The sequence below is a fragment of the Camarhynchus parvulus genome, chromosome 3 (genome assembly GCF_901933205.1).
Source record: "Camarhynchus parvulus chromosome 3, STF_HiC, whole genome shotgun sequence".
NCBI classification, from domain to species: Eukaryota; Metazoa; Chordata; class Aves; order Passeriformes; family Thraupidae; genus Camarhynchus; species Camarhynchus parvulus.
Window position 1 is genome coordinate 21760090 of NC_044573.1, and position 15459 is coordinate 21775548.

The 15459-nt window shown below is 37.7% G+C and overlaps 1 protein-coding gene across 1 annotated transcript in view; it reads right to left on the reverse strand.

Annotated features, from left to right (window-relative positions):
• Positions 1–15459, reverse strand: part of PPP2R5A (protein phosphatase 2 regulatory subunit B'alpha) — a 40744-nt gene that overhangs the window by 19731 nt on the left and 5554 nt on the right. The window contains exon 2 of the mRNA XM_030944552.1: positions 2958–3154. Within this exon, the coding sequence (XP_030800412.1) occupies positions 2958–3154 (197 nt within the window). The remainder of the gene's footprint in view (positions 1–2957; positions 3155–15459) is intronic.

Genomic DNA, 15459 nt, shown 5'->3' on the forward strand with positions numbered 1-15459 from the left:
CTTTCTAAATTAAAGCCCCAAGTTTTCCAAAAATGGTATTAGAAAGTGTGCCAGTTAGTGTACTGAGATACAGCAATTACATTTTATTAAAAGAAAAAAGAAAGAAAAGTCCCTTATTTCTGTACACTTAATCTAAACATTTGAAAGATACTAGGTTCAATTCCAGTTTCTGAGTGTGCAGATTGAGGATAGCTGATTCCTTTTAAATTCTGAATTCACAACTCATACAGCCTGTTAGGACAATCTCATTACATGAGATTTTTATATGCAGCTGTGGAACAAGGCAAGGTTGATAGGCACAAGGAGATGAAAAGTTACATTTACTGAAGAGGCACTTCTATCTTGTTCCCAAAACTGATACAAGCTAGAACTTTCTAATTTCCCAGGAAGTTTTAAAACTTAAAATATTCACAATGCCAAATCCTAATTTCCTTTTAGCTTCAGAGTGCTTTTAACTGAGAATTTCCAAACGGAGAAGACACTCATTTTGGATGACCCAGAACAGAGGAGCACTGACTGCTGTGCTACACCTTCAAAGCTGTTTGTCAGCAAAACTCCTCCTCAGCTGAAGGAAAATCAGACTGCTCAGGGCACCAAGTGTGTCCTGCACATCTGTTTAAACAAAGACTTTTTTACATTATGTTGTTCCATCCTCAGTGGCTTGAAATGACACTGGTATCATTTCAAGCTCCCTGCCTGAGGATCCCAGCAGAGCAGAGACAGCCACAGGAGCCTGTGCGACACTTGGCTCAGCAGCTATCCTGGCTACAGAGACCAGTGAAGGAAACAGTATCTCCTCACCTGCACAGGCCCTGCCCATGCACTGGTCAGAAAGAACATTTTATTTCCCTTCCTGCTGCCTTTAAGGCAGTGTTGACTTTGTCTCCCCACAGCTCAGGCAACTCCAAGGAAACCTGTTTGAAACCTGAGGCTGTTTCCCCTGTGAACTGGAGAGAAGTTGTCCCAGGCCTAGGGAAAGAAATTGTTTCTGCTTCTGCCACTGCTGCTACTCTGGCTTTTCTCAGGGAATTTCTTAGTCTGCCTGTCCTTTACTACAAGCCAGATTATAGTTGGATTTCATTATGGCCATTTCTACTTTTTCATCCCAAAACCACACTTCAAACTCTCCATTTATTTTTTTTTTCTTTTAATGTAGGAACACTGAACGGTGTAAAAACTTAAAACTCAAGAAAACAAAAGTGAAACAGTAACACTTAAATCTCATACAAGTTTTGCTACCAAGAAAGGCCTGGAGCCTGACACAGGTGTTATGTGGAGGGAGAGACAGACCCATGCCGATTTTTTTCTGAAGCTGGTACTTCGTCCTAATTCACAGCAAAGGCCTTTTCTGCTGCCAGTTGCCAGGGAGATTAGAAATACTATTCAAGCTTGGAGGGATCTTTTGTCTCAAGCTCTCAAAAAGCTCTCACTGAGCATTTAAAGCTCTCACTGAGCTTCTTCACTTTCTGTCATTTTAGGAGAGAAAAGGAGATGGAAATTTGTTATGGAAGGAAAAACAAGCATCCACAGAATCCAATCATTTGCACAACAAAAAAACCTCAAAAGAACAGCTCGACACCACCTTATCTCCAAGAAAAGCAAACAACTCCAATATAAAAGAAACCCTCCCTTCAACAAGTACTACGGGCTAGTTAGTATATTCTTTCTTCTAACAAGGGGCTACAGAGGGCACACAGAATAAGAAAATACTGCAAGGATTCAGGCTTGCTGCCACCAGCAGCAAGAAAAAAAAAGAAGCCTGTGAAGAGGTGAACATAGTTTGTCCTTTATTTTCTTATGCAAAAAACATTTAGGCCAGAAAACCAGGTCCTTTAAAAAACGAAACTATACAAAACCCCCCAGTGTCCTAGATTTTTTTTGTAGAACTTAATAAGCATCTGCTGAAACAGCCAAAAGAGTTCCAATAATCCTAGCCCTTCAGTATAATGGCAAAACTTCCACACTTATTTACATTAAAAATCTGATCTTCCCTATCAGCTGCCCAGAAAAAACAACCAAACAACAAACAAAATGAACCTTTAAAAAAAAATTGTACTGGACTAATTTGTACTGTATAGAGAACTACACAAGTTGCAAGCTGTATATTTGAACTGCTCTGCTTATGCTCCTGAGAGCTCTTTTAAAGTCAGCATTTTATCTACGTAAACTTCACCAAAGTTTAGAGAACTATTAATGTAAATGCATGGGCACTAAAGCCATTGTTTTTACATATCACACTTCTAGGAAAAAATAATTTCAGATTATTCTCAAATTTCAGATTATTCACAAGTGTCTTTCAGTTTCATTCCCTGTACACGGGGTATAGGCAGATCAAAAACATTACTTAAGCAGCACTTGAGAATGTACATAAACACCTGGGAAAGGCAGCAGATAACCACAAATATTTTGTTCATTATTCAACAAGCCATTAGCAGCAATTGCATGGGACAAGTCATCCTATGGTTTACAACTTCAGCAAACCACTTGGGCTGCTCTAGTACAGCTCTCCAAGGCCAAAATAATAACAAACAGCCATAAAAAGTATTTACAAAGTAGAGTTACTTTCTTATACTGATAAACCTTTCTGCTGTCACCAGCATCTGCAGCAATCACTATCACAAAACTTTAGCCTAATTCTCCATTGCCACTAGAAAATAAAGATAGGCAGCACTGAAATATTGCCATTTTCTGAAAGAGAACAACTTTAAAGCTTACCCAGACTGCAAGTAGCTGCAGTGTACCAGTTCTTTCACTTTAATTAACCTGAATGCATCATGTTTCAGCTAATAATTAAAACCTGCAAGTTGTTTGTTTTTACAAGCCTTTCTGAGCCAAGTTATCATTAACAAATTATATTGTATAAGCAGAATAACCAACCACAATTCTGAGTTAAATGCCATTAGAGTCATAAAGTGATTTTATTAAAATACAAACTATAACAAGAGCATTCTACTTACCATTTTCACTATGTCAGCATAAGCTGACTCAACAATCACTCCACGATTTGTTGAAACATATTCAACCAGTTCATTCAGTGTTGCTCTCTTGATTTCTTTGCTTTTCAGGTCTGAAACAGAGTCCATGAAGTCAAAGAGCACACAACACTGTTGCAACTTCTGACAAAAAAGATCTTGCTGTTCATTGAAGGTGGCATCTATAAAAGGAAAAAAAAAAAAAAAAAACCAAAAACAAACACTTAAGTCTGTAGAAGCAAACAGGATTTCTAAATCTATTTTGTTGACAAGAATTTGCACAGCTATGACTTTTTTTTAATGTGGAAGAGTTGTGCTTCAGTCAACAAACTAACAGCAAATTATTAAGCAATTTTGCCCAAACTGAAAACATCTGTATATCAGAATGGAACACTCACCATACCCAACTTTTTGTACATGAAAGAAATAACAGACAAAGACATGGCAGTAAATTTATTTACCAGCAATGAGTTACTGAATTAACTTTATTTTCAATACATAAATATTAACAAGTCTCAGTTCTCCATCACCAAAAGTCATATCCAGAAGCAGCGCATCAAACTAACCTTTCATTCATCCGATTTGTCTCATTCTGCTCCCTAATCCTTTATTATGTAACCTGCTTAAAAGCTGTAAAATCTGCTTTGAAGGAACCTTGTCTTTTTACCCCAATGCAAAATGCTTCACATACTTTCAACATCATGTGATCAACGTTTCTCTGAAGAAAGAATTCCAATATTTCGAAAGGATTAATCCTGAATTTTAATGCCTTGGTCTAAATAATTTATTACAATCTCAGTCATATAAGGGTTTTCCAGAATTTTTGGCCTATTAAGACAATGTGTTTGGCTGTGACTTAGCATTTTCATTTTAGCATTCAGTACCTCTGTAATCTGATAAGCAGAATTCCTCCATTAGCATTTCACATTTACTCTAAAAAGAGACGGATTATCAAGCACTACATTCTTCAAAAATTTAATACATCCTTAATATGTTGTAACTGCTCCAAAGCTGCATGACCACATCAACCATAAAAAAGTCATGGTTTTAAGTGAAAATTTGGTTTAATATGTCTTTTGTTCTTGTTTTCAACTGTTTACAGGGGTTCAAAGCCATTGGACCAATACAGCATCTCCTCAGCTATCAGTCAGTTGGCATTTCACTCGCTCTGGTGAAAAAATGGTATTCCCAATTTTATCTCCAAATAAAGAACGCTCTCCCCTGAAGAATTTTCAAGACTGGTCTACAGCATGACTACATCATTTAGCCTCATTCATTCACTGCAGTATGGCTATGAGCACTGCTGCTTCATCACCAAAAGAATTAGCAAGACAAGAAAATGCAACTGAGTACTGAAAATCTTAAGTATCTCTTTAAAACCTGAACAAATCACGAAAAATCTCATGTTTCTCTTTAATGTTTTAGAATTATTCTAATTCAACAAACTTCATTAAGTTTATACCTTTAACAGTATAAATAAAGTATAAATATGATTATCAGGTCACTCTGATAATGCCTGTTTCTCAAGTTTCCTACCAAAGCACCTCTCATTTAGTGGCTGGAAGGACAACAGTCAACAGCAGGTGTAATATTCAGCAGTTATCGGATAGAATAGCTTCGTTTCCATAAGCAAAAAGTAATTGCTGAAACGGACTGACACCCCTCCACTGCGACTCACAGTCCTTGCTGTGCCCTGGAAACCCAGGCACAGAATACTGCATTGTGTTCCCTTTCCCCACCTGACAGTTGTGATCCTATTAGCTGAGCATAACAACTTCAGGAGCTTTTGAACCAGCCAGCAATCACTACTCCCTCATGAAGAACGATTCACACTTCTGAATGTCAATTCTGCCATTTGAACCGCTTTTCTTTTAAAGAAAAAACCTTGCAAGATGCTTTTTTCACTCAGATAACTACAAAGACACGAATTGTTACACTCTGCAAAATAATGAACCTCAGCTGTAAAAACATTTGTAAGTTATGTAACATTTCAGCTCAGATCTAATATTCTACAGCGGATTGCATGAGTAAGTATTGTATCATAGCAACAAAGCAATAACAGTGACATGCTGAGGATAAAATCCAAAAAAGCCTAATTTAAGGAACCAACACTGGGAGGGCAGCTTTTTTTGTTGCTAGCCCCAAGCTGATAGCCAGACTGCCACAGGAACCAAGCCTACTCTTATTTTCCCTCACTACGAACTCAACTATAGTTCGAGTTACAAAGGTCCACAAGTGAGGCACACCTAATACAATACAGTTAGCTGATGATATTTTTTTAATTAAAAATGAAGTATCACTAAGCAAAATTTACTTACAAGTTTCAAAAACCAGCAGACAGCACCTGAATACTTCCAACCATGGCTCAAACAGACTAAAGACCTCATGTTAAAAGCCAGTAACTGGAATTCATACAAAATAATTAAATCACTTATTACCTTCCCTAGGATACCAAATAAATTCCTGCATTAGCCACTTCTGGTTAGACACCAGAGTAAAAGAGAATCTCTCCCCTGCCATGCACCAGCAATCCATTTCATTAGCATCCTGATCTCTCTCAATTGGACATGTTTCCTCAAATGAAAAACCCACCCATTAATCTGTTTTGTTACTATTAAAACATTTAAAGTAAACCCAAGAAAGTATCTTCTTCTAAGCATACATCGTTTTTTGGACTTGTAAGGGGAAACAATTATTTTATCAACTTATCATCTCTAGTCATCTGCAAGAGATGAAAATTATGTGCAACCATGTCAAAAATAAGGTAATAAGAAAGCCAGCTCTGTTCTATCAGCACAATCTGTCTTCATGTGCTCAATCCCTGCTTGACACATCGCACATTTGTCCCAGGAATGTTATGAAAGGTACCATGGGAACCACCAAGTGATTGAGGAAAATTTGTTTGTCATATAGGGCTCTTAACTTTTCAGAGCCTTGTCTTTATCCCAGCACAGTGAAAGCTAGAAAACTTTATACCACAACCAAATCCTATCACAATAGTTTATTCTAGTTCTAGGAATAAAAGGAACTGTGCCACTGTAACTGCATAAATACTGGAGCTTTTAGCTTTAGTAGTTGAACAACCCATAGCATGATTTTTAAACCAGCTTCAATCTAATATTCTATGAAGATTTACATCATACATGTGGAGTTCAAGATAATTGCTATTCTTCAAATAATAAATACCATAAAGACCACAGAAGATAAATTAGGTTCAAACTAGACAGTGGATGCCTCAATGAAACAACCCTGAATCAAGCATAATGATGGGAAATCCTGAAGACAAAAACTTAACATCCAGCACCAAAAGAATTATTGCAAATTATGATCCACTTTAATCATGACTTGCCTCTGGTCACTTCCATGATAGATAGTAGACAGCTTGTACCCGATTCAAATACTTAATTTGATTGTTGCACTTCATAATACTTAAATTCTCCACAGACTATCTGTACTGTTTACAAACCCCCACTCATTATTACAGACAGTAGGCACGATAATAAAGGACAAAAAGTAACAAGCAATTTGACTTGGAAGTTCTTCCTGAGCAGAAGTATTAAAATGTTGAAACTGCATGATTATACAGATTTGTCTGTATAATCAAATGCTTTCAGACTTATAAGGTCATCAATGCAAATCTAAGCATGGAATATTGAGTTAAGAGACTAATCTTTCTAGGGCAGGCCCAAGCAAAATATGGAAATAAAAAGAAATATGGAAAGAAAAAGAATTCACAAGAGCTACATCACTAGTGCATAAATGGAGACAAAAGTACACTACAATGATGTCTTCCTACAATATATTAATCTCTTAAACATGTACAGGCCTTCCTCATGGAAGGAAAAGAAAGACAATTCTCCTTTCTCAACACAATTTTTTACCTAAGACCTTCAGTACAAAGCCAGAGAACCTAACATAATCCTTGATTCAGCAGCAGAAACCAAACTTTAAATCCACAAAAACTCTCAACTACACAAATGGCAAGTTCAAAATTCATCGTTTTCCTGCCAATACAAAATAAACCCTCTCAAACATTTGCAAACATTTTCCATTTATTTTTTTTAAGTCTCACAAACTAAATATTTCTAGTTTTTTCTGAAACAGCTACCCCAGGAAGATGAAAAAGCCAGAGAAACAACCAAGGAGCTTTTGTCTGACAGTCTCTTAAAGCAGTTCGCACACAGCCCTTCCAAGCACTTAAGAGGACAATGATATAACAGAATAAAGTAACACCTATCTCCTTAGAACTTGGTGACAATTCTACATAATTCCCTGACAAACTGAATACATGAAGAGGATCATGTCACAATCGTGCTGCATTCCCCAGTGCAAAGTTTAGGATTTAGGCACTTACTGCACTCTATTCAGCTCAGTGGTGGAGGGACCTGCTGGAGCAGGAGGAAGTCTTAACAGTGACATGGAGAGAGGAGCATGGGGACTGTGAGACACCAAATCTCTGGGTTTGGTTTTGGGGCTTTTCATTTACAGGAATCAATGTTTTTGTACAGCCTGCTCCTTTCAGAGACACCATTAGTCTGAAAAGGAGGTAGTGTGATAAACTCTGCCCCACTTACACAAACCAAGCATGAGGAGTCCCATTTGACCTAAATGTAATATTTGGTTTTGTCCCAGAGAGCTCTTGTGTATACAATTGTTGTGGTCTCTCCTAGCATCTGAGTGTCGGTGCTGGTGTTACAGACATGGCAAAACATTGTTAGGAGACGCAGTTTTGGTGCAGTTGATGTTACAACAGGGCCCAGAGTGTTTCCAGGTTCTCAGAAGTCTCCATCTGCAGCCTGCCAGGCAGCAAAGTTGTTGGCTGACAGAGACTGAGAGAGGTCTCTCTCCCTGCTACCCCCTTTCCCATTTACTCCTCCCTTCCCCTTCTCTGTTCCAGTCACACCCATCCATCAGCACTAGCTCTGGAACTTGTCAGGCTCTTCCCAAGCTACTTTAACTCAATAACATGGTCATATTAGTGAGGTGAAATGGCTTCTGGAGGGGCCTGATGTGCATCAGCTCTGGCACAGGATTAGAGACAGGAGCAGCAGCTCTCTGCAGTGAGCTGCTGAGTTAGTTTACATCTCCTCTGGAACCATATCACCCAAGTACTGAGGCATCAGATAATGTGTAGGAAAGATTTTTCAGTTAAGTAAGAGATTTCTGAGAATAACACATTTAGGATATTGTGTTTGTTGTGAGGTTTGGTTATTTTGGGGATTTTGTTTGTTTTAAATCACTTTAAGCTCCTTTTTAAAGAAAAAATGTACTCCCATATACTTGGTTGGTAGCGTATAACACTCCACAGGAACCCCACACACCCACAGGAGAAGTTCCCACAATTCCAGCTTTTGGCAGCTCACAGCCCCACTGAAATTGAGGGGGCTACTCAGACGAGCTCTGTGCAGCACCACAGGCATCCAAGGAACTTTTCATCAATATTTTCAGGTTTTCCACATTAAAAAAATCTTTGTCACCCTAAAGAATAAGCACTATTTTTTGGTAGACCAAGGTTGTAGGCTTTCCCTCTGCCCCTTCCAATCAATAATTCAAAGTATGTATTTTCAAATTACCTCTTACCCCAAAATCTACAGCTGTTGCTAGGACTCCAGAAGGGGTTGAATGAATTTTTCTCCATGTTGTCAGTAAACAGAACTCTGACTTTCCAGGACAGATAAGGGAGTCAGAACAACATTATGCATCCTAAAAGTTAACCAGCACCTTATTCAATTGTAAGTTTGTTCACTAGAGAAGATTTGGAAGACAATGCATTTTCAATCATTATTGGAAGGAAATTTATACTACCTATAGAAGATAAACAAAAACCAAAACAAAAAAAAAAAAAACCACACAAAACAAACACAAAAGGACTTGGCACAGAATTACCAAGTTGGTCAATCCTGTCTAGGACCCAGGGGCTCACACTAACATTTAACCTCTTCATTTCAGAAATCAGGACTGCAAAGGCAATCAAGATAACAAGCTGAGCTTCTCCTGTACTTCCATTTTGAAATAAACTATTCTGCAGATGGTCATCAGCCAAGACTTGCACACTGTGGCACTTTCCACATGGTAAATCTCCACTCTCTTTTGAAATAGTAAGAAAATCAGAAATTTTGCCCATTGGAATATTCTCAAGTTAAGATTAATTCTGTGATATATGCCAGGGAAGGAAAAGGAAAAAAAAAAGTAATCACATATTAGAAGTAAAACTAGATGAGAATAGCAATCAACAATTCCTTTTATTCACATACAGCGCTGTGAATTAGAGAGTAGGTTACAAGTCTAGGCTACAGACAATTTTTAAGTCATTTAGTAAAAAGTACTCCTGGAAAGCTGTCTCCCACCCAGTAAGATATTGTTTGTTCAGAGTCTCATCTGCTGCTCCACATGGCCAGCAGATGACCTCAACAAATCAGTGCAGAAAATCTGAAAAGCCCATGCTGATCTAACAACATCTGTCACAAATTCTGTGACACGGCTCCTTCAATGATAATGAACTGCAAGTGTCTTATCTAGATTGTTTCTACCTTCTATCTTCCAGGCTTTCTTATAACCTCACAAAGAGTCTCCAGCTACTACCATGTTAAATCTCTTGATTTTAATTAAGATTTGAGTCAACCAAGACACTTCAGAGAGTAAGAAAGTACTGAAATGCTTTTATATTAATACCCCTATTTCTTACTGTTTAATTACAGAAGACAACAAACAGTTAATATCCAAAAATACAAATTATCCCCTTGGTCCTTAAAGTTAGACTCTAGTAACTGGGCCTGGCACAATTCACCTTATTTCTACCACACTTTCTAAAAAAGGAATTAAAGCACCATTGGTTCTTTAAACAAATAAAAACTCACCCAGCATACCAATCACTGGAACAGGAACAAAAAACATCCTAAAGTCATCCTTAACAAAATGTACAAGTTTAACAATACAAAGCTTACCTCAAGAACACACCAGCAGTTCAGAATCTAGGTGAAATTCAGTTCCATGCAACAATAAGGAAAAGCAGGGGAAAAATTGTCCAATGGACTGACACAGTTGAATCAGAGCTGCTTTTGACAGTACTGAGAAGTTGAGGAATTTGGACATGGCTAACCATAAGAAGTTTTGTTCTGAGTGAAACTATTTATTAGAAAAGGCAAAGAAGTTTCACTTCTTACACATCTGAAGTGTTATATTTTCAAAAATCAATTACCCCCTCCACTGCTCTTGTACTTGAAACAAGCTTGCTCCCACCTATAAGCCACTATAATGCTCTCCAATGCATTCGTTTATGGTTTTGGCACACACTGCTACTGTATTTGCTGTCATCATTTAAAACCCATAAAGCAGTTTTAGTGACTGATCATATATATGGCAGAGTAAGCCTTTTCTGAACATACCCAGAGCCTCTAAAAAATTAATTTAAAACAGGAACCTGCCTCTTTAAGGAAGAGACTTCTGAATTTAAGGGTGATAAATCCTACAGTGGAATTCATATGCACAGCCAGGTCATTCAGTTAGGAAAAAAGAGTAATTGATCTTTTGAATAGGAAATTGTTTCTCAGAAGATGTGAATATGGGATAGATAGCACCTTTAACTTAAAATTACAGAAATTGATACATAGGCCCAGAACTGAAACTGCTTTCCCAAACAGCAAAGACAGCTCCTAAATAGCTTTTTAAATATTGAAATGTAATAAAGGTTGTTGTTATGGTAAAACAGAGATGCTTCCAAGAAGTCCTCCTAACAAGAGGGGAAATAAAGACCAAGGTAAAACCCTGTGCATGTAAACAGGTAGTTTCTTTAAAGTCTAAGTCAGGTGACACTGAATGAGCCACAAGGTGCAAGTACCCAGAGACGCTGCACAAGCAACTTGTTACTCCAGGTAATTCACTCTTGTGCCAGGAAAATTAACCACCAGCAAAACCCAAGGGACTACAGAAATGGAAGGACACTACAGACCAAGCTTCTGAGAGTGTCAAATCAAAAAGATCAGAAGGGACAACTGGTATGAAGCTCCATGTTCCCAAAATATCACCTTATTTACACTTTTCCACAAATTGAAGCACTTGCCCTTACAGACAAACTACTTATAAAAGTGTAATGGTTCAACAAAATACTGGATTTCATATGCAATTTTCAATATGCAATAAAACCCTTGAGGGTGTGACAAGGGTGAGGGTGCGACAAGGGTGTCACATCTACCCTGCTAAGAATTAAGATATTAATCTGAGCAGCTCTGCTCCCTATTTTTCCCCCCAACAGCTGTAGTGCCCTGCGCAAATTTTACCAGGGCACACAGCCAAGAAGCAGGTGACAAAGCTGTGTGCCACACAGGGTCAGTAAAAATTTCAGCTTAATACCCTTTATCTAGGACTGCATTAACAACATTTTCAATTCACAGGGACCTAAAGCACTTTGCTTGAATGAAACAAATTGATTTGTAACTCTGAAGGGACAGCAACTGTATTTACAATTTAAGTTCCCTCTACTTTAAGTCAACTGCAAACCTCCTGTCTGACATTATGGTAGTTTATAATTAATGAGTGGTAATTATGAAGCATGCCGTAAGTGGATCTGTGTTGCATATTATTAACAGATTAAAAATCTATTAACTTCCCCGTCATTTCCTCACCATATCTAAGTATAAAATTAATTTTAGCAAGATGATGAAGTTGCTCCAGTTTGAGATCACACAAGAACATGCAAGTCAACACAAATCAAGTTTGTTTATTTTCCAGAAACTGAAGAAATATTCATGTAATTTTCACATGGCAATATTAGTGCTAAGTGAAATCTAAAAATACCCTTTACTGAAACCAAGGGTAGCTGTTAAACACAATTCAACAGAAGTACAGAAACTTATCTTGTAGTTAATTTGCACTTAGCTTTTAAACGTGAAGGAGATGCATAGAGGAGTAATTTAATATGAAATGTGTGCCAGAGGAAACAGCCAATCTAACTTTCCAAAACACAATGAAAACCCACCTCTTCCTTTGAATTCCTGTGAAAATCTGTGTGGAAGTTACAAGTACTGGATTAACTCCTTGGATAAATACGTAGTTTACAAACTGGCTAATCAATGGTTTCTTACTTTTCGAAGTCTTCTTGGATCAATAATAAGATACTTTATAAAGTATGTTGCAGTGGAAAGAATTATGATTAAATTAGACAGGGGAACACAGGTGAAATCCTGGGTGTGCTGCATTCAGTGACCCAACTCCCCACCAACCTGAACAAGAATAGATCATCCTGAGCAGACAAAAAGCAAACATTCATGAGATCTCTTTGCTTAAATTAAGCGAAGCAGACATTTAACCTCATAAATAAAAGGTTGAGATAATTTTTTCATCAATTTCAAGCATACTCAGTTACACTCTACCAAGAACTCTAAAGATGAAGTGTTCAGTAATGAGGGAACCTGCACTTTAAGTCCTCTCCCATTTGGCAAAATCTCTTGGCTATTTTTAAACTCAATTTACATCATTTTAATGTATTTGGTTTATTTTGATCCCACTTCCTACTCTTAAGAGAAGATGAAGTAATATGTATTACCAAACCCTGTCCTTCCTGACTTCACTGTGGGACCAAGCCCATGTCTCTCAAGAGGGTGCTGATAACTCGCATCTTCATTTTTCTTCTCAAAACAACAAGAATTGCTTTCCTACAGAATCCAACTATGCTGAAGTGCACAACTTTGTTTCCCATACTAATTCAAGACCTAAGCTCAGTTCTCACTATTTGTTGCTTTTACATAGACAGGGAATCAAAATTTTGCTGTTTAACAAGACTTCAAACTTACATGTATGTCATATTTCAAGCATAGAATTTGTAATGGAAAATATGGTACACTTTTCAAAAGTTTTTTGAAAAACTTTTGAAAACTTAGAAAAAGGTTCTAATTACACTAAATTAGAAAAAGGTTCTAATTACACTAAATTAGAACCTTTTTCAAAAAGCCCACTTTTTCCTCCCCTATATTCTCCCGTATAATTTTACTTAGGATGAAATTAATAAAATAAAAACTGTGCCCCTGTATTTTGAAGGACCAAGCATCTACAGAAATAAACCTATTAAATCACTTCTAAAAGCTCACTTGTTTATGCAGTGGTGCACTCTGCTAATCCCTTAATGCAGCCATAGTAGAAATGAAGCTGTTTCCCCCTTTATATTTAGAGACATTGCTGTGACTTTTTATTCTTGATCATTTTCAGATCAGCCTTCCTGCCCCATGCTATACTGTCCTCCTCTAAACTTGAAACCCACCTCCTCTTTCAGTTCAGAGAAAATCAACTGTGCCACTCTCACTGTCACCCACAGCTCGCCAACTCTCCAAGTGTGTGATGGTCCCAGATACAAACTTCTAATCAGTCATTTGAAACTTTTATAAAATGTGGAAAGTTTTTCTCCTATTGTAGGGAGTAATTTTATCATCTTTTAAATTCTTAGTGTTTTAAAAAATTATCTACTAGAAATATAACATCTTCCTTTTGCAGCATTGTTCTTGAATAGACATGCACAAATATGATTTTGGCTGTTACTCTCACCTCAACCTCCCAGCTCCTCAGCAAAATTTGTATTTCTCTTCTGAATCCTATCATATCAACAGAGCTGACAAAACCCATCTATTTCACCAAAGCTTTGCTTGGGAAGATCAAGATAAACAATGGAAGACAGAAGAAACTTAAGATGAGAATGAGAGAGAAATCTTTTCCCAACAGTAAAAGGCAATGCAACAGCACCATTTCTATTTTTTAATTGATAGCCTCTTTTTTTCACCATGTGCATTGCAGCAGTACATGCTATTCTTTCAGAAGAATACAGGTTTGCTGAATTCTGATCAGACTGCTCTTTGTTCCCAGAGCCTCCATGCCCTTAAGATACTGAGGCTTAGTATCCTGCATTTACATTTCAGCAGCCTTTCCCAGCTTCACTTCCCACCTCCAAATGTACAGTTATGCTCTCCTCAACCTTCAATTTTCAAGGAAAAAAACCTCTCATTTGATGAACCAGCTAATCTGCAAACAACTCCTGATGTACAAAACAAAATCCCTAAGCCTGTGAAGTTTCAGGAAGATTGTGGGAAGTTCAAAATCCACGGCTGCTATGAAAAGTTACTAAGAAATTAGAAGAGAACATGTTAAGAAATACTTCAGAAAGTTTCACAGCCAACAGGAGTCTTGAGACTCCAAAACCACTGAGCTTCCTGCAGTCACTGGAGAGGAGCTGGCTTCTGCCCTCTCTTCCCACTTTGGCTTTTCCATCATCTCAGCAGTTCCACACCATGTCTCCACCTGTAATGTACCTCTGGGCTCTTGCTTGTAGAAAATGACAGTTTTGCCTACACTTGCTGTCTGACTTTGCCTCCTGCTATCCTAGCAGTACTGCACACAAGAAGCCCAAAGAAAGCCACACAGAGCAGCCTCCCAGAGCGTGGCAGATGGGAGCAGATCCTGAAGGAGCTCTACGTACCAGCTTGGTGAATACCAACCATCATTCCTGCTGCTGAGCTACAACAGCTACAACCGGACCAAACAAGAATTTGGACCACATGAGATCCATCTGCATTAAGAACCACATGCTAAGCACAAAAGTACAGCAAGCATTAAACCTCAACACAATTCATGGTTTGTTTGGTTTTTTAATATTGACACTATACAATTTATCTTTCCTCTAGCGTTCAAAGTAGCTTGAATTGGTTTTGCTGAAAATAAGAAAATTAGCCTGAGGAAGAGTGGCAAATAAAACTGTCCATACTTGGCATGGAAAACTTCAGTCCAAACAGTTCAGCAATGTTGTGAGCAGCTCAGAATAACGTCTTGTGGAGGAAAACTGAAGGCAACCTTAACTATGATGAACTCTGCTTTCAAGTTAGAAACATACTATGAAATAGCATCTTGTAGACAACATTATTCATTGGCCACAAATTCAGCAAAACCTGAGAGAAACTAGTTCAGTAATTCTCTGATGGAATCAATGATTCAGACTTTAAAAAGAAGCTGTCACCATCCAGTTTCTAGTAGAGCATTTTGCCAAGGTAGTCTTCTAAAACAGGTGTTATTTACTACCTATTAATCCAATTGGGCTGCAGCTCCAACCCTCCAAATCCACATGCTGATAAAAGCTGTAATTTTAACCTGCTAGATTAAAACAAGAGTCAGGACAACAAGGGTATAGAAGCTAAATGTTACAGCCTTCTCAATGGAAGACTTTTTTTTTTAATCAAAACACAACACATATCCCTCTGTCCTTTAAAAGAATATTAATCTGTCCAGAACTGTTGGTATGACACCTTTTCAAAAGCACTGAATGACTTTAAGATAGACAGATGTTAAAAAACCCTCAAATCTATAGATTGAAGTAATCATCTTTTGATCAGATAGCCTGCAGCAATAACTAATTTCATTTGTATTTCCTACAGCAACTAACATTGAATTCAGCACCTGCAAACTACTATCTGACTAAACCAGAAAGCAATGAATATGGAAAAAGAAATCTGAT